Consider the following 27,128-nt stretch of genomic DNA (forward strand, 5'->3'; position numbering starts at 1 on the left):
AGCTGTGAAGGTCTGCCCAATTAGTAGCACTAATTACCCAGGGGAAAAGAGAACCAGGGCTGGATTTGGATTTGAAGGCTTGATGAAGGTTGATGATCCAAGATTTGGGCTGAAATGGAACATTCCTATCAGTGTTCAATATCAGTGTTTGGTATCTGTGTTCAGTATTGGTGTGCAGTATCGATGTTCACTATCAGTGTTTGGTATCTGTGTTCAATATTGGTGTGCAGCATCAGTGTTCAGTATTGGTGTGCAGTATCAGTGTTCAGTATCAGTGTTTGGTATCTGTGGTCCCTAATGGCCCGGCCTCTCCCTCCACAGCCTGAGGAGCTGACAGAACTCCTGGAGATCAGCAACATCTTCTTCACCAGCATGTTTGCCCTGGAGATGGTGCTCAAGCTGCTGGCCTTCGGGTTCATCGGCTACATCAGAAACCCCTACAACATCTTCGACGGGATCATCGTGGTCATCAGGTCTGCTGCCTCTTCTCCTGCGTGTGTGTGTGTGTGCGTGTGTGAGAGTGTGTCTGTCTGTGTGTGCATACTGTATATGTGAGCATGCATGTGTGTGTGCGCATGCACATGTGTTTGTGTGTGTGTGTGTGTGCATGTGTGTGCATATGTATGTGAACTAGCACCCCCCCTGCAGTGGCTGGGAGTATACATGCTCATACTCTGCTCTCTCACAGTGTGTGGGAGATCATGGGCCTATCGGTGGTCAGAACCTTCCGGCTCCTTCGCGTACTGACACAGGTACGCTTCCTTCCCACCCTTCGGCGGCAGCTGGTGGTGCTGAAGAAGACCATGGACAACGTGGCCACCTTCTGCATACTGCTTATGCTCTTTATCTTCATCTTCAGGTGACTGTTTAACTAATCAACTCTTCAGTGACACTGAACATAAACATTGGGCACAGGATTGTGTGGGGTTCAGAAACACTGATACACATTTAAAAACTGTATGATACAGATTAGTAGAATACTTATTTGGTATTGACATGCAGTATATACATACTGAATATAATGCTATGGTGTTCAGTGTCGCTGATACACATTGAAGTTCATAATCGCTAGGTATGTGATGGTGTGGGGCTTTTGTACTGAATTATAGTGTAACATGAACACTGGGAATGTGATGGTATGGGGCTTTAGTACTGAAAAGCAGTGTAATATAAACATTGGGAATGTGATCGTATGTGGCTTTAGTACTGTAATGCAGTGTAATATGAACATTGGGAATGTGATCGTATGTGGCTTTAGTACTGAAATGCAGTGTAATATAAACATTGGGAATGTGATCGTATGTGGCTTTAGTACTGAAATGCAGTGTAATATAAACACTGGGAATGTGATACTGTAGTATGGGGCTTTAGTACTGAATTTTAGTGTAATATAAACACTGAATAAGATTGTATGGGGTTCAGTAACACTGATTAATACTGAAAGGCGGTATATAAACATTGGGAGTGTGGTGGGGTTCAGTAACTCTTACTGACACATTTAGTTAAAAGGCACTCTCTCATGCAGGCATTAAAGTGTAATATTGACCACCACCTGGGAACAAAGTTAAACAGCTTTTTTATTTATGTTTTTTGTGTTACTTACAGCATACTTGGAATGCATCTGTTTGGGTGCAAGTTCAGCCTGAAGACAGAGAATGGAGACACACTCCCAGACAGGAAGAATTTTGACTCGTTGCTGTGGGCGATTGTCACTGTGTTCCAGGTCAGTGTGGGGCGGGGTCATGTGCCTGGTTTGGGGGTGTGGCACATGGTAGGGCATGGCAGACATGGCCATGATTAACACAGGTGCCGTTCCCCAGGGAGAGATTGTGCTCTGGATAAACTCCTGCCAGCTGGCACAAGCCCACTCTGGCCTGCTGCCAGCCGGTCGGTTTTACAGAGGACGGGAATTCAGACGAAAGGCATCTGGTTTTCGTCCTGTTCCCTCCTGGTAGCTTCGGGCTCCTCTTCCACCCATCACCAGGGGAGGAAACCATATTTATCTGGGAGCTCAGTTGTTATTTTAATATCATCACTGAGTGAGAATGGCAAAAGCAACTGCCGGTGTCTGCTACACGTGTGCACACACACACACACACACACAGAACAGCTTGGGGTCTTGCAGAACTCCATACAGCGCTCAAGAAATGCTGGCAGGCAGGCCCCGGACCTCCGTCTGTTTGTTGGTCTTGCTGCAGACAGTGTAAAACATTCTCGGTTCATTCTGGCCTGCAGGGAAGAGAAAAGATTTCAGACGGCTGATAACCAGGCTTCCTCACCCTTGGGATTCTGCTCCGCTTCACAGTCTTCCTTTTGATTGGTCTCAATCGATAACCCAGCTGTATTATTTACTAGCTTATCTTGTTCTCCACATCTGCACTGTTAGAAGAGAGCCAGTGGAGGAGACTCTTTGTGTATGTGCATGTGTCTCTGTGTATCTGTGTGTGTGTGTGTGTGTGTGTGTGTATATCCTGACTCAGGAAGATTGGAACATGGTTCTGTATAACAGTGTGTGTGTGTATATATATATCCTAACTCAGGAAGACTGGAACATGGTTCTGTATAACGGTGTGTGTGTGTGTGTGTATTTGTGTGTGTGTGTGTGTGTGTGTGTGTGTGTAAGTGTGTGTGTGTGTGTGTCTGTAGATCGTAACTCTGGAGGACTGGAACATGGTTCTGTATAACGATGTGTGTGTATGTGTGCATGTGTGTGTGTAGATCCTAACTCAGGAGGACTGGAACATGGTTCTGTATAACGATGTGTGCGTTTGTATGTGTGTGTGTGCGTGTGTGTGTGTAGATCCTAACTCAGGAGGACTGGAACATGGTTCTGTATAACGGTCTATATATGTGTGTGTGTGTGTGTGTGTGTAGATCCTAACTCAGGAGGACTGGAACATGGTTCTGTATAACGGTGTATATGTGTGTGTGTGTGTGCGTGTATGTGTGTAGATCCTAACTCAGGAGGACTGGAACATGGTTCTGTATAACGGTGTATATGTGTGTGTGTGTGTGTAGATCCTAACTCAGGAGGACTGGAACATGGTTCTGTATCACGGTGTATATGTGTCTCTGTGTATATGTGTGTGTGTGTGTGTGTGTGTATATCCTGACTCAGGAGGACTGGATTATGGTTTGGTATAACAGTGTATGTGTGTGTGTGTGTGTGTGTGTGCGTGTGTGTGTGTAGATCCTAACTCAGGAAGATTGGAACATGGTTCTGTATAACAGTGTGTGTGTGTATATATATATCCTAACTCAGGAAGACTGGAACATGGTTCTGTATAACGGTGTGTGTGTGTGTATTTGTGTGTGTGTGTGTGTGTGTGTGTAAGTGTGTGTGTGTGTGTGTCTGTAGATCGTAACTCTGGAGGACTGGAACATGGTTCTGTATAACGATGTGTGCGTATGTGTGTGTGTGTGTGTCTGTAGATCGTAACTCTGGAGGACTGGAACATGGTTCTGTATAACGATGTGTGCGTATGTATGTGTGTGTGTGTGCGTGTGTGTGTGTGTGTGTGTAGATCCTAACTCAGGAGGACTGGAACATGGTTCTGTATAACGATGTGTGCATTTGTATGTGTGTGTGTGTGTGTGTGCGTGTGTGTGTTGTGGCGCCCTGTGGGGAGAGAGAGGCCGAGAGAGCAAGAGTAGTTCCTCAAACTGGTATTTTAATGAGGTTCTGGTGTGCCTTCAGGGCACTTTTACAACGTCCCAAAAATAAACTTTCTTTCTCAGAAAAACGAAAAAAAAGTCACCGGCCAAAAAATTAGGTTTCCCGGTCCGTCGGTGGTTCTGGGTGGTCTGTGCCGGCCGCGCCTTTTGGTAGGGCCTCCGAAGACCCGCTTCCACCGTGGTGTCGTTATTTGCTTTCCCGTGGCTGTTTCCCCCTCACTGGGCTTCGCCTCCGTCTCCCTCCGTACTCAGCCCCGCTCTGTGGTTGCGCCTCGTCTTTTGTACGGCTCCTCTCTCTCTCGGAGTCGGTCCGGCTGCGCCTGTCCAATGAGAAGGGTTAATTGTCTCTTCCTCACATTCCCCACGCGTCTTTCCCCGTGTCGCTGGCCATGGTTCTGACTCTCCTCGCCGGCTCTCTCTCCGGTGCGGCTCTGTTAGATACGACCTGGGGAAATACACGTTTTTAATAACTTTTCCTAGCACTTGTCGCCGGCGCACGGGCCGTTCCACTCCAGTGGTGTACCGATTTCCGATCGGGCCACCACAGTGTGTAGATCCTAACTCAGGAGGACTGGAACATGGTTCTGTATAACGGTGTATATATGTGTGTGTGTGTGTGTGTGTGTAGATCCTAACTCAGGAGGACTGGAACATGGTTCTGTATAACGGTGTATATGTGTGTGTGTGTGTGTGTGTGTGTGTGTGTGTGTGTGTGTGTGTGTAGATCCTAACTCAGGAGGACTGGAACATGGTTCTGTATAACGGTGTATATGTGTGTGTGTGTGTAGATCCTAACTCAGGAGGACTGGAACATGGTTCTGTATCACGGTGTATGTGTGTGTGTGTGTGTGTGTGTGTGTGTGTGTAGATCCTAACTCAGGAGGACTGGAACATGGTTCTGTATAACGGTGTTTATGTGTGTGTGTGTGTGTGTGTGTGTGTGTGTGTGTGTGTGTGTAGATCCTAACTCAGGAGGACTGGAACATGGTTCTGTATAACGGGATGGCCTCCACCTCCCCCTGGGCTGCTCTGTACTTCGTGGCCTTGATGACCTTTGGGTACTACGTCCTGTTAAACTTGCTGGTGGCCATTTTGGTGGAAGGTTTTCAAGCAGAGGTAAGCCTCACTCTGTTCCTATGGCACATCCAAGTGAGTTATCCAACAGAATGGTTTCATCCCTGTCACACTGCTTGTGGATTTGGAGGAGATACTACTCAACCTGGACAGACCTGGGACTAATATGTAATTGTTTTGGATTCAAATACTTCGATTCATCTTTTCTGGTGCAATTGAGCCAACCAAGAGGACCAGAAGGCGGGGGTGAGAGTATTTCATTGTTTCCAATGCACTAGACAAGCTCAGTTAAGCCAAGAAAATATTACAATCCAAGAGAATCACATATTTGACCCAGGTCTGAACCCTGGTGACTGGCCTAGAGACCCCCCCTGCATTTGTTGTGTTGTTCTGGGCTATGCTCAATCACCAGTCACTATCTCTCTCACTCTGAATTATATCCCTGCAGTTGCCAAATAGCTGCCACTAGCTGTCTCCTGTGATTCCGTTATTGTTGCTGTGTTGTTTGTTTTTCCTTTCAAAATGCCTTTCGTTCCACACAGGAAGATGCAAGAAGGTCAGACACGGACAATGAGAGAATTTCAGCAAATTTTGAGGAGGTGAAAATTAGGGAGATTCAAGCCACAGGTGATTACCGCACCAGTCACAGGCTCTGGACCGCCTACCAATCTTACTTTGAGCATCACAATCCTACATCAATCACCACAACGAATGAGTGAATGCTTTACTCACCTGTTTCGAGGCAGTCTGAAAATGCACCTTTTCAAACTTAGTCTTACCTTAGTCTTCCCTCCTGATTTACCCTTGCCGTCCCCCATATCCCTCTGTTATTCCCCAATTATTATTATTCTAAATCTGCACTTACTATGACTATTGTTTATGTTCATGACCCTGCAAAATTCAAGTGTTCTGCTATTCACATGGATTTAATGTTTTTCACTTTTTGAGGAACTTTAGATTAAATGCGTCTGCGAAATGATTAAAGTGTGTTCATTGTGACGATTGGCTACTATAGTCTTCTGTAGACTGTAGCAGTGTTCTGTAGTCAGTGTTCAGTAGACTGTAGTTGTGTTCAATAAACAGTAGCAGTGTTCTGTAGACTGTAGCTATGTTCAGTACACAATGTGTTCACTAGACTGTGACAGTGTTCAGTAGACAATGTTCAGCAGACTTGCTGTTTTCAATATATAGTAGCAGTGTTCAGTGGACTGTAGCTGTGTTCAGTAGACTGTTGCTGTTTTCAATATATAGTAGCAGTGTTCAGTGGACCGTAGCTGTGTTCAGTAGATGGTAGCAGTGTTCAGTAGACAGCTCAGGTCCTGCTGAAGTGATAATGAAATGAGAATGAATGGTTCCTGTGTACATTAATGGTGTTCAGTAGACAGTTTTCAGTTGACTGTAGCAGTGTTCAGTAGACTGTAGCTGCCTTCGGTAGATAGTACTCGGTCGACTGTAGCTGTGTTCAGTAAGCAGTATTCAGTAGGTTAGCAGTGTTTATTAGACAGTATTCAGTTGACTGTAGCAGTGTTCAGTAGACTAGCTGTCTTTAGTAGATAGTACTCAGTCGACTGTAGCAGAGTTCTATAGACTGTAGCTGTGTTCAGTAGATGGTTGCAGTGTTCAGTAGACAGCTCAGGTCCTGCTGATAATGAAATGAGAATTAATGGTTCCTGTTTTCATGAATGGTGTTCAGTAGACAGTTTTCAGTCGACTGTAGGAGTGTTCAGGAGACAGTGTTTGGTTGACTGTAGTAGTGTTCAGTAGACTATAGCTGTCCTCAGTAGACTGTTGCAGTGTTTAGTAGACAGTATTCAGTTGACTGTAGATGTGTTCAGTAGATGGTGTTCAGTCAACTGTAGCAGTGTTCAGTAGACAGTGTTCAGTCGACTGTAGCATTGTTCAGTTGACTGTAGCTGTCTTTAGTCAATAATACTCTGTCAACTGTAGCTGTGTTCAGTAGGCAGTGTTCAGTCAACTGTAGCAGTGTTATATAGACTGTTGCTGTGCTCAGGAGATGGTAGCAGTGTTCAGTAGACAGCTCAGGCCCTGCTGAAGTGATAATGAAATGAGCATTAATGGTTCCTCAGAGCCAAAGAGAGTAATCCCGCTCTCTTTATGTACGAGTACATTATTACTCTTTAGCATTTTCATTCTGAGCATGGTATATAAAGGGCTTGGTCATTTGGGAGCGAATGGTGGCTCGCTGGGTTATTCCTCCTCTGGGTGAACAGCCACACACAGTAAATCTCTCGTGACAGCGCTTAGTCGCTCAGGCAGATGGTGAAAGCCCTGCTGTGTTTCCAAGCGCTTCTGATAGCCATCACCATGCATGGCGGTGTTTCCCCCCCCCCCCCCCCCCCCCACAGAGCTGAATATGTGTGCACTGATGATGACAGCCAATGGGTACGCAGATCCACGTGCCAGCGTGGCCACACCCATGCCCACGCCCAAGAGCTCCCTGGGAACAGACTCAGCCCACGCCTTTGTCGAGTCACGGCGAGGCAGCAACACGTCTATCGACCCCACCTTTGACCAGAAGTCCCTGGTGAGTGGATCTCTGGTTGGTTGCACATGAAGCTCTAGGTCAGCAACCCTGGTCCCAGAGAGCTGCAGGGTGTGCTGTTTTTTTTGTTTTCACCTTCAAATCAGCACCCAATTAAAAACCCAAGAAACAAAGTGAGGTGTATCAACTGTGTAATTAACTGCTTTAATTGATCAGTGAACGGCGGCTCTCCAGGACCAGGAGTGAGGATGTGTGTGTGTGTTACAGAGGTGATTTGTGTGTGTTACAGAGGTGATGTGTGTGTGTTACTGAGGTGATGTGATGTGTGTGTGTTACAGTTGAAATTGTACTTACCTCTAGGGTCTTTCAGCGAACTTATCCCTGGTTATGGGTATGCTCTTTGTTGTACGTCGCTCTGGATAAGAGCGTCTGCCAAATGCCAATAATGTAATGTAATGTAATGTGATGTTTGTGTGTTACTGAGGTGATGTGTGTGTTACTGAGGTGATGTGTGTGATACTGAGGTGATGTGTGAGTGCTACAGAGGTGATGCCTGTGTTACTGAGGTGATGTGTGAGTGCTACAGAGGTGATGCCTGTGTTACTGAGGTGATGTGTGAGTGCTACAGAGGTATTTTTATCCTCTAGTCCAGCCTGCGGAGCCCCCCCGGGGGGCCCTGGGGTGCGGGCAGTAACTGGGGCAGCCGGCGGTCCAGCTGGAACAGCCTGAGCCGTGGGCCGAGCCTGAAGCGGAAGGACCCGTCGGGGGAGCGTGAGTCCCTGCTGTCGGGCGAGGGCCAGGGCAGCTCGGAGGAGGACAGCTCAGACGGTGGGATGTCCAGTGTGGGGGACCGGGCCCGGTCCCCTGAACCCCCCGAACCCCCCGAGCCCCTGCAGGTCCCCATGTCGCGCCAAGACTGCAACGGCCGCACCCAGCACCACTCCACCCAGGACGACGTGAGCGACCACATCATCTCTAGTGTAGTGATCATCAACTCTGACCCTCAAATCAAAATAGCCAGTGTGAGCACTTAGCCCACTGTGCAAATAGCCAGTGTGAACACTTAGCCCAGAGTACAAATAGCCAGAGTGAACGCTTATTCTAGTATCAAAATAGCCAAAACACTTAGCCCAACACTTAACAGCTTGTGTGAACACAAGATAAACTAGCTCTGGGTTATGCTTCGCCTGGAGCCAAGGATAATCCAGGGGTTGCGACATTGCAGTGTGAAACCCCCCTCCCAAGCTTGTACAGAGACTAATTACAGTGCCGTAATGTATTCAGGGCAGCCAGTAAAGGAGTGGGTGGAAACAAACCTCACAGGTGTTGGGCAGTATCAGGCCTGCTCAGGGGAGCGGTATTTTGGGCTTGAAGGGCCGTAAAAAGGGGGCCGAAGGTGGTTCTGGGAGACAGCAGGGCTCAGTGGGGGGTGCTGGCGCAGGGAGCCATGGGAGTCTGATGCAGAGCTAGACATGCCATATGCTCAGGTGACTGTGAAATCGTTTCCTTTGGGCATGTTGTTTTTCGTTGTAACGTTTCCAGCTGAGCTGGTTAGGTTTTCATGGTCCTGTGTGTTTCCATTGGGCGGTGGGGGATGGGGGGAGTAGGGCTGAGCTCACCGTCTCTGTCCCACTTGCTTCCTCGCAGAGCTTCTGCTTGCGTATCCGGAAGTCGTTGGAGACCCATAAGCCCCAGTTCTGCCGTCAGCGTGAAGACTGGTCCCTGTACCTGTTCTCCCCACAGAACCAGTGAGTACTGCAGCCACACCTGATCCTGGCTTCAGGAGCTTTGGCCCAGAATGTCTGTTTCACTTTACAGAGAACAAAAACGCACAACAAAACAACTGCTGGGTCACATATAGGAACATAAAAAGTGTCTGTGGGTCCACGTGGTACAATAAATTGCCATTATTTGTTTTTTGGAGCAGAAGTGAGTGTGCAAGTCTTTTCTTTTTTGTGCCTATCAAGTGTTTCCAGTCATTGGTCCCTTAGGAAAAACTCAATAAATAAAATAAACCTAAATTGAATTGGTCCTGGGAAGATCTTTACCTGAATAGTTGCTGTAACCCTCTCCCACTCTGGCCCTTCTCTCCTCTCCCAGGTTTCGTGTCGCCTTCCAGAGGGTCATCGCACACAAGATGTTTGATCACATCGTGCTGGTGTTTATCTTCCTGAACTGCATCACCATCGCACTGGAGAGGCCCGACATCCTCAGCACGGTACTCATGGTGTCTCAGTGTGTCTCAGTATATCTCAGTGTGTCTCATTGTGGCTCAGTGTGTCTCAGTGTGGCTCAGTGTTTCTCAGTGTGGCTCAGTGTGTCTCAGTGTGTCTCAATGTGTCTCAGTGTATCTCAGTGTGTCTCAGTGTGTCTCAGTATATCTCAGTGTGTCTCAGTCTGTCTCAGTTTATCTCAGTGTGTCTAAGTATATCTCATTGTGTCTCAGTGTGGCTCAGTGAGTCTCAGTTTGGTTCAGTGTGTCTCAGTGTGTCTCCGTGTGTCCCAGTGTGGCTTAGTGTATCTCAGTGTGGCTCAGTGTGTCTCAGTGTGGCTCAGTGTGGCTCAGTGTGTCTCAGTGTGGCTCAGTGTATCTCAGTGTGTCTCAGTGTGTATCAGTGTGGCTCAGTGTGTCTCAGTCTGGCTCAGTGTGTCTCAGTGTATCTTAGTGTGGCTCAGTATATCTCAGTGTGTCTCAGTGTGTATCAGTGTATCTCAGTGTGTCTCCATATATCTCAGTGTGTCTCAGTGTGGCTCAGTGTGTCTCAGTGTTTCTCAGTGTGTCTCAGTGTGGCTCAGTATATCTCAGTGTGTCTCAGTGTGGCTCTGTGTGTCTCAGTGTGGCTCAGTATATCTCAGTGTGTCTCAGTATGTCTCAGTGTGTCTCTGTGTATCTCAGTGTATCTCAGTGTGTCTCAGTGTGTCTCAGTGTGTCTCAGTGTATCTCAGTGTATCTCAGTGTGGCTCAGTGTGGCTCAGTGTGGCTCATTACACCTGAATAAAGTGCTCAGTGAGTGTATATTATATATTATCCTGGAACATTCTCTGTCCAAGTATAAGCTTTGATGACAGTTCTTCCATGCAGATTTCATTCTTTTTTCTTTCTTTTTCAGGAGCGTGCATTTCTCACCATGTCAAACTACATCTTCACTGTGATCTTTGTAGCAGAGATGATTATGAAGGTAAAATAGTTTTTTTATCATTGGAGTTTGTGTGTGTCTCAGGAAATGCCGGGAAAATCTGGGGATGTCTCCCTTTCTGTAATGCATAAGTATTTCTGCTTCTGAGGTCAACACTAGAGGTCACACAGGAAATAAATCACTGTCTGAAAGGAATCCACATTGGTGTTCCATGATAAATACAGCATATATTTCCCTGTGAAGTAGAGTTTATTTTACTGCTTGGGTTATGATATAATAAAACAGAATAGAGATATACAGTTTATAATCAAACACTTGATATAGCAAATTGAATAGCTTTTAAGATTCGCTGCATTTTTTAAATTTATGTAAATATCAGAGTCCCAAAGCAAGGACAAAATGAAGAGGAGAGGGGAAGTGTCATGCTTTGAGTCGCGGGACCCTCTGAACTGGGCACCCTGTTTCCCTGGGCAGGTGGTGGCGCACGGATTCTTTTCGGGGACGGACAGCTACCTGCAGAGTGGCTGGAACATCCTGGATGGCGTGCTGGTCTTCGTCTCCCTGGTGGACATCCTAGTGTCCGTGGCATCAGACGGCGGGAACCGGATTTTGGGAATTTTGCGGGTTCTGCGTTTGCTCAGGTGAGCACAAGGGGGCGCTGTTCTCCATTGACCCTGTTTTAACCTGGAGGAAATTAACAGGAGCATTCTCTGTGAAAATTCTGAGCTGCCAGGATATGGCTACACAATGTTTACAGTGGTTTCCTTAATGAGTTGGACCATAGCCTGGCTTCCGTTAGCAGTGGCTGTCCTGCAAGTGTATCTGTGTGTTACTCGTTGGTGACATTGGCTCAGGCTGTAAGTCGTCTGGCAGTTGGAGGATTGCCGGTTCGATTCCCACCCGGGGCGTGTCAAAGTGTCCCTTAGCAAGACACCTAACCCCCAAATGCTCCTGACAAGCTGATTGGTGCCTTGCATGGCAGCCAATTGCCGTTGTGTGTGAATGGGTCACTGAGGAACCAATTGTGCAGCGCTTTATAGGTGCTATATAAATGCCAACCATTTTCCCTTTACTCAGAGCTGGGAACTGGTTAAACTGCATAAAACTTCAGTGACTGAGAAACATTTCCCAAAATGTTTTGTTTTGTGTGCATGTGTGCTTGTGTGTGTTGTGTTTGTGCGCATGTGTGTGTTGTGTGTGTATGCTGTGTGTGTGTGCGTGTGTGTGTGCGTGTGTGTGTGTGCGTGTGTGTGTGCATGCACTTATGTGTGTATGCTTGTGTGTGTGTTTTGTGCATGCATGTGTGTGTTTTTATGTGTGTGTGTGCGTGCTTGTTTGTGTATTGTGTGTACGTGCATGTGTTTGTGTGTGTGCGTGTTGTGTGTGCGGGTTGTATGCGCTTGTTGTGTGTGTGTGTTGTGTGTGCGCGTGTGTGTGTGTTGTGCGTGTGTGCGTGTGAGCGTGTGTCTGTGTGTGTGTGCGTGTGAGCATGTGTGCGTGTGTGTCTGTGTGTGTGCGTGTGTGTGTGTGCGTGTGTGAGCGTGTGTCCGTGTGTGTGTGTGAGTGTGTATGTGTGTGTATGTGTGCATGTGCGTGTGCATGTGCGCTCGCGTGCATGTGAGTGTGCGTGTGTGCGTGCGTGTGTTGTGTGTGTGTGTGTATGTGTGTGTGTGACCTCAGGGTGATCAGTCGAGCTCCTGGCCTGAAGCTTGTGGTGGAGACACTGATCACATCGCTGCGACCGATCAGCAACATTGTGCTCATCTGCTGTGCGTTCTTCATCATCTTCGGCATCCTGGGGGTGCAGGTGAGAATCTGCGAACACTAACCTCCCATAGGTCATACCCCTCACCTTCCATAGGTCATACCCCACACTTCCCATAGTCATACCCCTCACCTACCATAGTCATACCCCTCACCTTCCATAGGTCATACCACTCACCTCCCATAGTCATACCCCTCACCTCCTATAGGTCACAACCCCCCTGCATCCTAGAGGACACACCCATGATCCCTTCATTGCTTTCCCTCTGCCCCCCACCCCCACCCCTAGACTGGCGTGAATAAAAAACAAATAAAAATAATTCATAATGAGAAACAAACAAAAGATGAGAGCCAGAGACCGGAAGATCCTGCATGCAGGGACCACTGCAGACTGTGCTGTCGATCTAGATTAATTGGCAAGCAGAGGGGGGATGATGGCATCTCATGTCTGAATGCCTCTGAATTTAGACACATTTGTGTGTAATATAGGTCAGCTGCATCACCACAGCAGTGGGATTTGCTTTCCCCCTATTTTTCCTAAAAAGATTCAGCTGTGCTTACAGTCTGATGCTTCTCAATGTCATCATTTGTTCCCTCCTTTGGCACAAACAGCTCTGAATCATCATACGGGCATAGCCGACTCCGCCCTGTTGGAAAAAGGCTTCCTGATCCCCTCCCTCCTCGTTCCCCGCGGTGAACACGCCTCGTTAGCAGCTGCTGGACTCGCGGGGGTTCAGGGCTCAGATGAGGCAGGGTTCAAGAGGCGGGAGGCCGTGTTTACACCGCCTGCCACACATCCATCATTACAGCAGGAGTGCAGAGAGAACAGAATCAGGTCACAGAGCATAATGAGGGCTCCGCGCATTTGAGATTACGCTCACATTTCAGATTCTGCTCACATTAGAGATTACGCTCACATTAGAGATTGTGCTCGCATTAGAGATTACACTCACATTAGTGATTCTGCTCACATTAGAGATTCTGCTCACATTACAGATTCTGCTCGCCTTAGCGATTCTGCTCACATTAGTGATTTTGCTCACAGGAGAGATTACGCTCATATTAGAGATTCTGCTCACATAAGTGATTTTGCTCACATTAGAGATTCTGCTCACATTAAAGATTCCACTCACATCAGAGATTACGCTCACATTAGAGATTATGCTCTCATTAGATGGCACTGGAAGCTGCCCTGCCCTCAGTGGACTTACCGAAGGGGAAAACTTAGAGATTCATCAGGTATCATGGGAGACTGAATTACATTACATTACATTACATTACATTACATTAATGGCATTTGGCAGACGCTCTTATCCAGAGCGACGTACAGTTGATTAGACTAAGCAGGAGACAATCCTCCCCTGGAGCAATGCAGGGTTAAGGGCCTTGCTTAAGGGCCCAACAGCTGTGCGGATCTTATTGTGGATACACCGGGATTAGAACCACCGACCTTGTGTGTCCCAGTCATTTACCTTAACCACTACGCTACAGGCCACCCTTTAAAACCTGGAACAGGGAGACCCCCCCCCCCCCCCCCTTTTGATTTATACTGCATACAGCAGTGTTCTGTTCGGAACACCTTTTTAAAACCGTTATTGACTGCTGTAGTATATTTTGTGCCCGACTTTAAAGAAAGATAATTGAGAATATAAGCAAAGTTGTTGTTTTTTTAAATTGCGTCTGGTAGATTGTCTCTTGAGACCTAATTGTTGTGTGGAATGTAGCTGTTCAAGGGGAAGTTTTATCACTGTGAGGGACCGGACACGAGGAACGTCACCAACAGGTCCGACTGCGAGCTATCAACTAAGAATCGCTGGATCAGACGGAAGTTCAACTTTGACAACCTTGGACAGGTGAGATGGATTACTATTTATCATAAATAGTGAGTGGAAGTTCAGCGGATGGAAACTCCTTGATGAGAGAGGTCAATGGTGAACTGGTTCGTCCTGACAGAAAGGCTATGGTAACTCAGATGACCACTCTGTACAATTGTGGTGAGCAGAAAAGCATCTTAGAATGCGCAACGCATCAAACCTTGAGACGGATGGGCTACAACAGCAGGAGACCATGTCGGGTTCCACTTCTGTCAGCCAAGAACATAAGGCTGAGGCTGCAGTGGGCACAGGCTCACTAAAACTGGACTGTTGAAGACTTAGCCTGGTCTGATGAACGGTAGGGTCTAAAATGAAGTGCAAAGGTGTAGGGAATGTTTTCTTGGCACACTTTTCTGCCGTTAATACCAATCAATCATTGCTTGGAATGTCACAGCCTATTTGAGTGTTGTTGCTGACCATGTGCATCCCTTCATGGCCACAATGTACCCATTTTCTAAGGGCTACTTACAGCATGATAATGCTCCATTTCACAAAACAAAAGTTGTGTCAAGCTGGTTTCATGAACATGAAAGTGGCCTTCCCAGTCACCAGATCTGAATCCAGTAGAACACCTTTGGGATGTGGTAGAACGGGAGTTCACAGCATGAATGTGTAGCTGACAAATCTGCAGAAACTGCGGGATGTAATCATGTCAACATTGAACAGAATCTCAAAGGAATGTTTTCAGCATCTTGTGGAATCCATGCCACAAAGAATTGAGGGAGTAAAGGGAGTATTAGTACAATATAGTATAGTATAATACTGAGCACTTAATAAAGTGCCCGGTGAGTGTATATTTACCTAAAAGATACTTTAAATATGAAATTACAACTTTAGTATTGTGTAGGGTTTGTGTGCGTGGTGTGTGTGGTGTTTGTGTGAGGTCTGTGTGGTTTTTGTGTTTATGGGGCTTGTGTGTGGGGTGTGTGTGGGGATTGTGTGTGTGTGGGGGATTTGGCTTTTGGTTCTAACACTCATTCTGTGGCTCTTTCTCAGGCCCTCGTGACACTGTTCGTCCTCTCAACATTGGATGCGTGGGTGGACGTCATGTATGACGGGCTGGACGCCGTAGCAGTGGACGTGCAGGTGTGGTGTTGTCATGGTGACAGGCAGAACGATGGAACTGAATCTGCCGGCTTTCATCAACAGCTCGCAACGTCCAGGAACTGAGCTGGCCAAATTTCACTGATTTAACTAGAGCTAACAGAGGCAGAGTCACACCTTTCATGAAGACACGCTCACATGGCTGTGTTGCTGTATCAGTACTGTTTCAGTGCTGTGTCTGTGCTGTGTCTGTCTTGACTGCTTTAATCATCCCTTTTTCTATTTTGTCTCTTCTTTCCTTTCCCTCTCTCCCTCCCACCCTCCCTCATCTCTCCCTCCCTCTCTCCTCCCAGCCAAGGCGGAACCATAACCCCTGGATGCTACTGTACTTCATCTCCTTCCTGCTCATCGTCAGCTTCTTTGTGCTAAACTTGTCTGTGGGTGTGGTGATGGTGAACTTCCACAAGTGCCGGCAGCACCAGGAGGAGGAGGAGGCGCGGCTGCGGGAGGAGAAGAGGCTGAAAAGGCTGGAGAAAAGGCGCAGGAGTAAGTGAGAGCCCGCGCCCGGTCGGTAGTCTGTCTTTCTGTGTCCTGCCTGCTGCCACAGCCTGACCGAGAGAGAGAGAGAGAGAGAGAGAGAGAGAGAGAGAGAGAGAGCGCGCACGAGAGAGAGAGAGAGAGAGAGTGCCTGCTGCCACAGCCTGAACCAGGGAGTGAGGGAGGGAGAGAGAGAGAGGGAGGTAGGGAGGGAGAGAGGTAGGGAGCGAGAGGGAAGGAGGGAGAGAGGGAGAGAGAGAGAGGTAGGGACAGAGAGAGAGAGGTAGGGAGAGAGGTAGGGAGGGAGAGAGAAAGAGGGAGGGAGGGAGAGAGGTAGGGAAGGAGTGAGGGAGAGAGGGACAGAGAGGCAGAGAGAGGGAGCAAGAGAGGGGGAGCGAGATAGAGGGGGTGGGAGAAAGAGAGAGGGAGGGAGAGAGGTAGGGAAGGAGTGAGGGAGAGAGGGACAGAGAGGCAGAGAGAGGGAGTGAGAGAGGAGGAGCAAGATAGAGGGGGTGGGAGAGAGAGAGAGAGAGAGAGGGAGGGAGAAAGTGAAGGGAACAGGGACCCCCACACCAGAGAGTGACCGAGTTCCAGCGCATGTCCCGCATGCATCCCCTAAAAACCCCACATGAAAAAGTATCACCCTAGGTCCTTCACAGGGCTGAGAACTGCTGCTCTGCCTTCCTCCCTTTACCTGGGAGTCAGGTGTGATGATCAGTAGCACAGTTTGAGTGTTCTGTGTGATATTACAAAAGTGACCGTTTCCCCATATTGTCCTGGAATTGTGTTACTTGATAACATTTGTGTCCCTCTTGGTTTCTTTTTTTCTGCAGTGCAGCAGTTATATTAGAAAGAGGGATGGCATTTCAGGAAGAGATTAAAATTAGACTGTGCAACGTTTTCTCAGATCCTGGTGCCATCTATATTCGGTGCCATCGGCGGTATTCATATAGCATAGCTGCATTTCAAATAGTTCTATTGGAAGAAAATCTGTGAACAAAAGGCATGTCTATGTAGAATTCTACAACCTTTGCTTTGTTTGACCCAATAATTCTGTATTTTGAAACCAATTACAAACGGGGAATGGGGAATCTGTAATGAAATATGGGAAAATGTTACTTACAAAGTGTAATAAATGCATGTTTAGATATACAGTGAGGTCTGTATTTTGACAGTGGTACAATTTCTGTTCTTTTGGCTCTCTACATTGGATTTGAAATGAAACTGAAAATCCTAGAATCAAGATTCAATATTGAAAGCTTTCTTATATCTGCACTAAGGCAGCGATAGAATAAACCTGTCTAATCAGAAACAGCTGAGAAGCCAACTGTCCAATTACTTTTGGTCTTCTAAAATGGTGGCATCTGCGACTAGAATTAGACAGAAGTCTAGCAGCAGAATTTTGGACTAGTTGTGAGGTACTTACGGACCTCAGTGTATGTGGGAAATCTGAGAAAGCTAAATATACACTCACCGAGCACTTTGTTATCACTGCATTGAAAGTCAATGGATACTCTTAATGTATTAATGGTATGTCTACACTTAATTGACAAGGTGAAAAGATAAAATATTTTCCTAGTTCTGGCTAAATATGGTAATATTCTCCAATGTTAGCCCTTTTTGTATCAGTGTCATAGACAGCATGTGCTATCCTTATAATTGGCCACTTTGTTCTCACACTTATTCAGTATGTTATTTGTCCATGCTCCCATACATGTAATAGGTGTTTAAGTCCATGTTGTAGCATTATAAATAGATTGTCCTTTTACCAAGTTTTCTATCATAGATGGTAACCTATTAGGTTGTGCTGAGCTGAGTGTGTGATTATTGCAAAATGAAAAACGGCAAACTAGTAATTGCACTGAAATTCAGAATCATTGTTGGGTGTGCTTTGGCGCAGGGAAAAATGATTAAGAAGTATCTCCTATCTCAGTGATCAGTTGGTCTGTGTACCAACAATTACTCTGCAATGACTGGTTATTCATATTCTCATATTGCATGTACTAACGGATCACAAGCATGAAAACTATGCATGAAATTAAGTCCCAAGATCAATCTAACCATAGTGTGATTCTTCCGTACATTTGAGCAGCTAAATACGTCTCTTGTCTCTGACTAATTTGGCAGTTCAGAGAACTGAGAAAAAAGTTGTTCAGAGAAATTTGAATTTGCGACCAATAATAACTTTCCATTGCTCATTTTAGTGTGGTCCACATGCTCATCAGCAGATATAGATAGATGGTTGTTAACATGGTGCTTAAATTGTGCTCCTATGTTGACCAGATTAATTTAATCTCACCCTTAGTATGGATATTCAATATTTATGTTCTCACACTGCAATTTGGAATAAGGCACCCTACGGTCACTCAGCAGGAAATATGGAAATTATGGAAATGTATCAGAATTAATTTCCAGTAAATAATGCATAGTCTAGCTTTGCTTAGATGTCCATGTTTCATAATGTTAAAGTAACTATGACGACCTGATGGTAAATGGACTCTCATTCACCGGTACACACACCAACTGCGATAGGCTAACAAGAACTTGTCATTCTTTCAAAAGAACAGATGTCCATTTGATCTCGCTGCATTCAAAAGTTATGCCAATGTTCAATAGCGGCACGGTAATTATCGCCCTCAATGTATTTTACATCATAATTTTACAAGATTTAAATCTCTCCCTCTCCCCTTCTGCTCTACCTATTTCTCTCTCCCTCTCTCCTTCCCCTTTCTTTCTCTATCTCTCCCCCTCCCTCCCTCCCTCCCTCTCTTCACGCCATTTTGTGATGCGTTTATGTCCGGCAGAAGCCCAGCAGCGGCCGTACTATGCCGGCTACTCCCCCGTCCGTCTCTATATCCACACACTGTGCACCAACCACTACCTGGACCTCTTCATCACCTTCATCATCGCCATCAACGTGGTCACCATGTCCATGGAGCACTACAACCAGCCCCCGGTGAGTCCTCCTCACAGGGCGTGCGACGCGTGTCTGCTGAGGCATCTGGAGCTTCTGCCTTTCTGCACAGCAACATCCAGACTTTTGAATTATAAGCTTCTAACAGACATTTTTGGCGAAAATGCGTTGGTGTCATAAATATGTTGTTTATTGGGCGCTAAATAAAGGTGTGAAATTTCACACAAAAATGACGTTGGACCCTGATATTTGATGGAACCTTATAATTCCTAGGTCACTACATGCTCTGTGTTAAATGAACTTTTTTCCCGACTGGACTCAATTGCCCAAGAGTCCACAGTTTCTCATGCAGTCTGTGTAGCTCTATCTGTATTTTCTGTAGTGTGGTGGAATTGATTTGTACTGTTTATAATTGTTGTTATACTTGGTTTATTTGATTTGCCCGTCACTCTTTCCTGCTGACTGTAATCGTATCTGTCTAGGTAATTTTTTTTTTAATTCTGTTTATTCCCACATGAGGAAGTGTCTCATAACAGCTGATTGATAGATTTTTCTCTCTGCAGTACCTTGAAGAGGTTCTGAAATACTGCAACTATGGCTTCACCATCACCTTTATCCTTGAAGCTCTGCTCAAGCTGGTTGCTTTTGGCTTCACCAGATTCTTGAAAGACAGGTAAGTCGACTTAAAGTCACATGCAGAGAGTTGTGCCTGAGGGTGGTTCGGTAGTGCTGCGTGTTCTCTCACTGAGCACTTTATTACTTTATTTTATACACTCATTAGCCAATTGTGTAACACCAATGCAATGCATACCATCATGTAGATACGGGTAAGGAGCTTCAGTTAATGTTCAAAACATCAACCATCAGAATGGGGAAAAAATGTGATCTCAGTGATTTCAACCATGGCATGATTGTTGGTGCCAGACAGGGTGATTTGAGTACCTCAGAACCTGCTGATCTCCCGGGATTTGCAAAGAATGGTGCAAAACTGGCCAGACTGGTCAAAGCTGACAGGAAGTTGACAGTAACGCAAATAACCACAAATTACAGCAGTGGTATGCGGAAGAGCATCTCTGAACACACAACGCATCATAACTCTAAGTGGACAGGCTACAGCAGTAGAAGTCTCGCTGAGTGTATGTTATTCCAAGGAGGACTTTGTATCCAGCCATTACTCATGGAAATGAATTGAATGATATTGCTATGTTGATGACTGAAACCTGTCAAGGGAGGGCTCTTGTTTCCCATGAGACCAGTGGTCAGCTGTATTGTTTGTAGTACTGAAATATGTCCTGGTCAGGATTTAACCATTTTGGATCACACTGTTTCAGGATGCAGCAGTTTTACCCACGACTAAAACGCTCTCATCCCCCCCCCCTCGTGATCAGCTGATCTTTCTCCATCCAGCTTGCACTTGCTCTTTCTTTCAACTCGTGCAGCGTCAACAAAACGCAAGGAAATGTGCCGACATCCACAGAGCCCAATGGGGCCCTGTCGCTCTCAATGTGCAGAAATAAACATTACTTCCTCTCCTGGCCTGAGGGAGGTGCTGCTGTCATTACAGGAAGTTTGAAGATGGCTGTATGGCATATGCAGTAGTTTGTTAGGGTTCCCCAGTGGTCACATTAGCCTGGCCCTTATTATGACCCTGTAGTGAAAGCTTTGTTATCATTATGTGCTGTAACACATCACCAGCCTTCATTAGGATTTGCTTATTCCCAAAGAGGAAGTGATTGCTGTTCCACGGATCACAGTTCCAGTTTAGATCTAATGGGTCTGGAGTATATATTAGATCTAATGGGTTCTCATTTAACAACAACAGCAACACATTTAAATGGCACTTTGTTTTGGCAAAGTGTTTTTCTAAGTCTGTATTTATTTCACACAGTATAAAAAGATGCTTTAGTGCTCAGCATTATAACAAGCGTTTTCCCACGGCACCATTTATACCGTCTTTTACTGTAAATGAGCAGAGAAAGAGTTGATAATCATACGTTATCGACAATTAGCTAATAAACTTGAGGCTCCATCTGGGAGTAATGACACATACAAACCTTCAGAATGGAAAAGGAACAAACAAACCCCAGGCCAACGACCTGATCCCATCCTTGCTATTGGTATTGAAAAAGAGGAGAAAGCTTGGACAATAAACTGACACATACAGTTTTGTTTTGCCCTGGTATAAATAATATATTCTTTTTACTTTAACCGTATGTGATATGTTCATTGCTGTTTGGGGCACTGAAATTGAGCATCGAATGTAGTAATTTAAACCTAAATAAATATTTCTGTGCTGTTAATTAAGGCTTGTACCTGTATACATGCGTAAATTCAATGCCTCATCATGAACACCCTTTCTGCATCTGGGTGAATATTAGTTATGTTTGAAATAATATTGACATTTTGAAGGTTTAAATGTTATTAAACATTTATTAAACATTATTAAAAAATTGTGAAATTCATGTCTGCATTGCCTGGTGTTCATATGATGCATAGTTAACTGCTCTGGCCCACACATACATGCCTTTACCTTCTGATAAATGGTCAATTCACTGTTTCTTAATTGTCACCAATATGTAATTATCAGGATCCACTATCTTCTTGTGTTATCTCAAAATAAGAGATTTAAATAAAAGAAATTCCCCACATTCCAGAGGCTGAAGTACAGTGTCCTGAGCTGTGATTGGTCCAGGTAACGGTATCCCAGCGGAGTCCATTATCTTACAGTCTGTTCTCAAATAGCATCAGTTGTTTAACAGCCCAGCCTATACAAGGAAGAGTTGGACAGAAATCTTGGATTTGATGTGAGATTCTACTCTGTAGAAAAACTCCAGAAGATTCCTGACTAATTTCAAAGAGACATGCATCCATTTTCAATATAAAACTAAGTGAGGAGTAGTCTGGAATGGTGGATTATTGGAATATCCATTGATTGATTGCCATGTCTGTTCCCCACCCAAGGTGGAACCAGTTGGATCTGGCCATTGTGGGGCTTTCCATCATGGGGATCACTCTGGAGGAGATCAAAAACAGTGCGGTCTTACCCATTAATCCCCCCATCATCTGCATCATGAGGGTCCTGCGCATCGCTAGAGGTGAACGGGCATCACCTTACTGCCAGTCCACACAGCTTCAGTGTTAGTGTTACACACAGCTTCAGTGTTAGTGTTACTGTTACACACAGCTTCAGTGTTAGTGTTACACATAGCTTCAGTGTTCATGTTACACACAGCTTCAGTGTTAGTGTTACACACAGCTTCAGTGTTACAGTTACACACAGCTTCAGTGTTAGTGTTACTGTTACACACAGCTTCAGTGTTAGTGTTACTGTTACACACAGCTTCAGGGATAGTGTTAGTGTTACAGTTATACACAGCTTCAGTGTTAGTGTTACTGTTACACACAGCTTCAGTGTTAGTATTACTGTTACACACAGCTTCAGTGTTTCTGTTACAGTTACACACAACTTCAGTGTTAGTGTTACTGTTACAGTTACACACAGCCGTTACACACGGCTGCTATGTTTAGCATTGTGTACGGTTGCAATGTTAGCATTACACACGGCTGCTATGTTTAGCATTATGTACAGTTGCAGTGTTAGCATTACACATGGCTGCAGTGTCTAGCGATGTATACAGTTGTAGTGTTAGCAAATTCCCAATGGCTGCAGTGTCTAGCGATGTGTACGATTGCAGTTTTAGCATTATACACGGCTGCTATGTTTAGCATTTTGTACAGTTGCAGTGTTAGTGTTACTGTTACACACAGCTTCAGTTTTAGTGTTAGTGTTACAGTTACACACAGCTTCAGTGTTAGCATTACACATGGCTGCAGTGTCTAGCAATGTGTAGGATTGCAGTTTTAGCATTATACATGGCTGCTATGTTTAGCATTTTGTACAGTTGCAGTGTTAGCTTTACACATGGCTGCTATGTTTAGCATTGTGTACGGTTGCAGCGTTGGCATTACACATGGCTGCTATGTTTAGCATTGTGTACAGTTGCAGCGTTGGCATTACACATGGCTGCTATGTTTAGCATTGTGTACGGTTGTAGTGTTAGCGTTGGACGCTCACTGACCTTGTTTTGTCCTTAGTGCTGAAGCTTTTGAAAAAAGCTACAGGGATGCAGTCTCTGCTGGACACAGTGATGCAAGCCTTGCCACAGGTAACATGCCGTGTCTGTGTACGTGTGTCTGTTTGTGTATGTGTATGTGTCTGTGTACGTGTGTGTCTGTTTGTTTGTGTGTGTGTGTGTCCATGTGTGTGCATGTTTGTCTGTGTGCGTGCATGCTTGTGTATGTGTGTGCGTGCAGGCAATTTTTCACTTTGCAGAGGATGTTTACCTCCCCCATTTCTCCATCTTCTCTCCCCCCTCTCTCCACCTGCCCTCTTGCTCTTTCTCTCCCTCCCTCACTCTCACTCTCTCTCTCTCTCTCTCTCTCTCTCAGGTGTGGAATTTGGGTCTGCTCTTCATGTTGCTGTTCTCTCTATACGCTGCACTGGGTGTGGAGCTCTTTGGGAAACTGGGTCAGTGCAGCCAGTTGCATTTTCACACTTCACGTCACCGTATTCATTTCTGTGCACTGAGCACAACGGGAAGATTAAACACTGCAAAGATGGCCATCTTCACAAGCATTTTAGTCTTGTAATAAGTAAATATTAGCTTGTTTTAAGTTACTGTTGACAAGCATATTTTTTATACCCCATGGGGAAATCATGAAATGAGTCAAATTTTCTTACCTCATTGGGTATGTTTTTCTTATTTACCAATAAAGTCACCGAAATAAGATTTGTTGTCTCAATATGAGACTAAAATACTTTTTGAGATTTGGTTATTTTTTGGTCAGTGCCTAGCCATGCAGTCACACGTACACACCTTACACTGTGTTCTCCCTACACAAGCGCACCTGAGACTCATCTAATCTGATGGATCTTCTGCATGGACTGTTGAACCAGGTTAAAAGGACGAGTTAGAGCAAAGGCACCTGCTTCCCGGAGGCATCTGCAGTCAAACTTTTCTCTGCCGTTGTGACCTTTCTTTGAAGAGCTGCCATTAGCAGGGATGACAGCAGGATGAAGCTGTCCTGGGGGCAGTGGCAGTTCAGATCAGTCTCAGCGCCAGATACAGTAACTGGGAAATAAAGGCTAATCCGTGCACCTTGAGGAAAGCAGAGAGTACTACTGCTGCCATACAGCACACACTCACATTAATGCCATGTAAATATAAATATACAATGGAGGAAAAATGTGATCTCGGTGTGGCATGACTGTGGCATGATTGTTGGTGCCAGCCAGGCTGGTTTCAGTATTTCTCTAGCTGCTGATCTACTGGGATTGTCACACAAAAGTCTCTCGAGTTTGCAGAGAATGGTGCGAAAAACCATAAAACATCCAGGGAGCAGCAGTTTTGTGGGCAGAAACGTGTTGTTAATGAGAGAGGTCAGAGGAGTGGGGCCAGACTGGTCAAAGCTGACAGGAAGTTGATAGTACCACAAATAACATTACAACAGTGGTTTGCAGAAGACCATCTCTGAACACACAACATGTCAAAGTGGAAAGACTACAGCAGCAGAAGACCAATAAGTTTTAAAAAAAATAATCTAATAAATACCAAATAAAATGCTTACTGAGTGTATATTTATTATTCCATAAAAATGAATGGTTGGAAAATATTGCATTCATAAAAATCTGTTCATACTGTAATTGCAGTGCATAATTTTTGCCAGGACTGTATAGACACAATACATTTGTTGGCTAAAGGGTATCAGATGAGCCTCAAACCATTGTGCTGCTGCCAGATGTGCTGTGGATACTACAAGGGATATTGTTCCTGACAGATTTTCCTATTGAACTCAATGGAATAATTATTCAGGATAAACAATCCTTTAAGTATCTACTGCATATCTAGTAGCAGCACGGTTGTTTGAGGCTGGTCTGATACCTCGGACCCTTGATGACTTAAAGCCATTCAGCCAACAAATGTGTTCAATACTGTATCAGCAAAGTTTACAGCTGAATCTAGTCCCACCCCCCAATTCCCATAGAGATCCATTCAAATACAAAGAGTTATAGTATCGCTAGCAGGACAACCTGAAGGTAATATATCCAGACTCTGGTGATATTGATAGGTCACAGACAACATGAAGTCATGGTATGCAATGGATATGCAACAAAATGACTATTTTATTTGACAGTATGTTCATTTGTCTCAAACATTGACGGGGGGCTACGTATAAAAAGTGCTGTAATTACGACATGGTGAAACCAAATTGTATAAAAACGTGCTTTAATAAAAGCTGAGAATCTGCAAGTTGACGACATATGAATTGTTTAATTACAAACAGTGGAAATAAAACATTAATAAAAAAAAGCCAGAAAAGGGCTAGGTGTGTCCAAACTTTTGACTGGTACTGCACGTTTGTATGCACACATAGATATGTATTCTATAGTAAGGCTGCCTCTGTGTAATTTTTGGTTGCTCTGCTTCCAGCTACAATGAAGTGCAATGAAGAATTTGAGAGTCTGGGCAGTGACGCCACATTTGAGAACTTTGGGATGGCCTTGCTCACCCTTTTCAGGGTATTTACAGGGGACAACTGGAGCGCCATCATGAAGGTACCCGCGTCACCAGACCCTGAACCTGTCAGGGCTGTCACAGTGTATCACACCGTCACAAGAAATCACTATCGCGACGGATCACATCAGCATGTTAGAAATCAACTTGCCTCTTTGGCTCTAATTTTTAATGTTTTTGCGTTACATTATCCAGGTTAAACAGGCAATGCGTTGACAGCTGCAGTGTTTTAGGGATATTCACCAGGTTGAACATGTCATGTATTCTGACACATGTACTATTTTAGTTATGTCCTCCAGGTTAAACATGCAATGCATCCTGAGTGATATTCTTCATATTAAACATGCAATGTGTTGTGACATGCAACACTTTAGTTACGTTATCCAGGTTAGCCCCATCCACTCTGCCCCCTTGTGGTTGAGTCATCAATGTCTCAAATTATTGTTGCGTTTATTTCCATTTTATCCAAAAAACTGTGACATTTTACATTTACATTTTAGTCATTTGGCAGACGCTTTTAATCCAAAGCGACTTACAAGTGCATAGGTTCTACCATAAGTCAGAGCATCACATCCAGAACCTAGCAAAATAAACCGGAAATGCTGTTCTAAACATAGTTGTCATCAGAAGTGCTTTTTTTTTTTTTTTTTTGGGGGGGGGGGGAGTTAGACAAGGATAGGGATATCAGAAAGGAGGGGCAGGGGAAATCAGGAGGGAGGACTAAGGTAGAGTTTGAAAAGGTGGGTTTTGAGTCTGCGTCGAAATAGGGGGAGGGATTCTGCTGTTCTGACAGTGGTAGGCAAGTCATTCCACCACTGAGGAACCAGAACGGAAAACAGGTGTGAAAGTGCAGCTCGACCGCCAGGTGCACGTAGAGAGGGAACCGTAAGGCGACCAGAGCTGGCAGACCGGAGTGGTCTAGCTGGGGAGTAGGGAGTGATCAGGGATTGTATGTAAGGTGGGGCAGTCCCCTTAGCAGCCTGAAATGCCAACACTAGGGCCTTGAAACGGATGCGTGCGGCAATAGGAAGCCAGTGGAGGCCAATGAGAAGCGGAGTGACATGAGCCGACCTGGGCTGACTGGTGATCAGGCGGGCTGCAGCATTCTGGACCAGCTGGAGGGGCTTGATGGCACATGCTGGGAGACCGGCTAGGAGGGAGTTGCAGTAATCCAGGCGGGAAATGACGAGCGCCTGGACTAGGAGCTGGGTGGCTTTCTCAGTCAGGAGATGACGGATACGGCGTATATTATACAGAAAGAACCTGCAGGTTCTGGCATTGGAGGATACTTGTGGAGCCAGGGTGAGGCAGTTATCAAGAGTCACCCCAAGATTCTTTGCCGTACGGGAGGAGGAAACTACAAAGTCCTCAACAGTCAATGAGAGGTCGATTGACGGAGAGGACTTAGCAGGGATGTAGCGAAGCTCAGTTTTGGCAAGGTTGAGCTTCAGGTGATGGGAAGTCATCCACGCAGAGATATCAGCCAAGCAGGCAGAGATCCGTGTGGTGATTTGGGTGTCGGGGGGGAAGGAAATGAAGAGTTAGGTGTCATCAGCATAGGAATGATAAGAAAAGCCGTGGGAAGAGATAACAGAACCAAGAGACATGGTGTATAGCGAGAAGAGGAGAGGCCCAAGAACCGAGCCCTGTGGGACTCCAGTTCGTAGGGGGTGAGGGTCGGAGACTGCGCCCCTCCAAGTCACCTGGTAGGAGCGACCAGAGAGGTAGGAGGAAAACCAAGCGAGTGCAGAACCTGTGACACCCATCCCAGACAGCGATGAGAGCAGAATCTCATGGTTGACTGTATCGAAGGCGGCTGACAGGTCGAGGAAGATGAGGACAGAGGAGAGGGATTTTGCTTTAGCAGAGTGGAGTGCCTCAGTGACCGCGAGCAGGGCGGTTTCAGTGGAGTGGCCACTCTTGAAGCCAGACTGGTTGGGGTCATGGAGATTGTTGTGGAGAAGATAAGTGGACAGTTGGGAGCAGACCGCCCGTTCCAGGGTTTTAGCGAGAAAGGGAAGAAGAGAGACA

The 27,128-nt window shown here is 45.6% G+C and overlaps 1 protein-coding gene across 1 annotated transcript in view; it reads left to right on the forward strand.

Moving 5' to 3' along the window:
- Positions 1-27,128, forward strand: part of LOC133114037 (voltage-dependent T-type calcium channel subunit alpha-1H-like) — a 59,882-nt gene that overhangs the window by 29,468 nt on the left and 3,286 nt on the right. Inside the window, 21 exon segments of the mRNA XM_061223233.1 lie at positions 322-473; positions 689-859; positions 1,606-1,723; positions 4,636-4,791; positions 5,292-5,376; positions 7,116-7,294; positions 7,900-8,274; positions 8,900-9,000; positions 9,353-9,470; positions 10,363-10,431; positions 10,864-11,038; positions 12,060-12,196; positions 13,878-14,006; positions 15,024-15,113; positions 15,425-15,617; positions 18,413-18,564; positions 19,086-19,195; positions 21,484-21,617; positions 22,618-22,688; positions 22,972-23,050; positions 25,014-25,138. Coding sequence (XP_061079217.1) covers positions 322-473; positions 689-859; positions 1,606-1,723; positions 4,636-4,791; positions 5,292-5,376; positions 7,116-7,294; positions 7,900-8,274; positions 8,900-9,000; positions 9,353-9,470; positions 10,363-10,431; positions 10,864-11,038; positions 12,060-12,196; positions 13,878-14,006; positions 15,024-15,113; positions 15,425-15,617; positions 18,413-18,564; positions 19,086-19,195; positions 21,484-21,617; positions 22,618-22,688; positions 22,972-23,050; positions 25,014-25,138 — 2,919 coding nt within the window.

Source organism: Conger conger, chromosome 16, assembly GCF_963514075.1.
Source record: "Conger conger chromosome 16, fConCon1.1, whole genome shotgun sequence".
Classification (NCBI taxonomy): domain Eukaryota; kingdom Metazoa; phylum Chordata; class Actinopteri; order Anguilliformes; family Congridae; genus Conger; species Conger conger.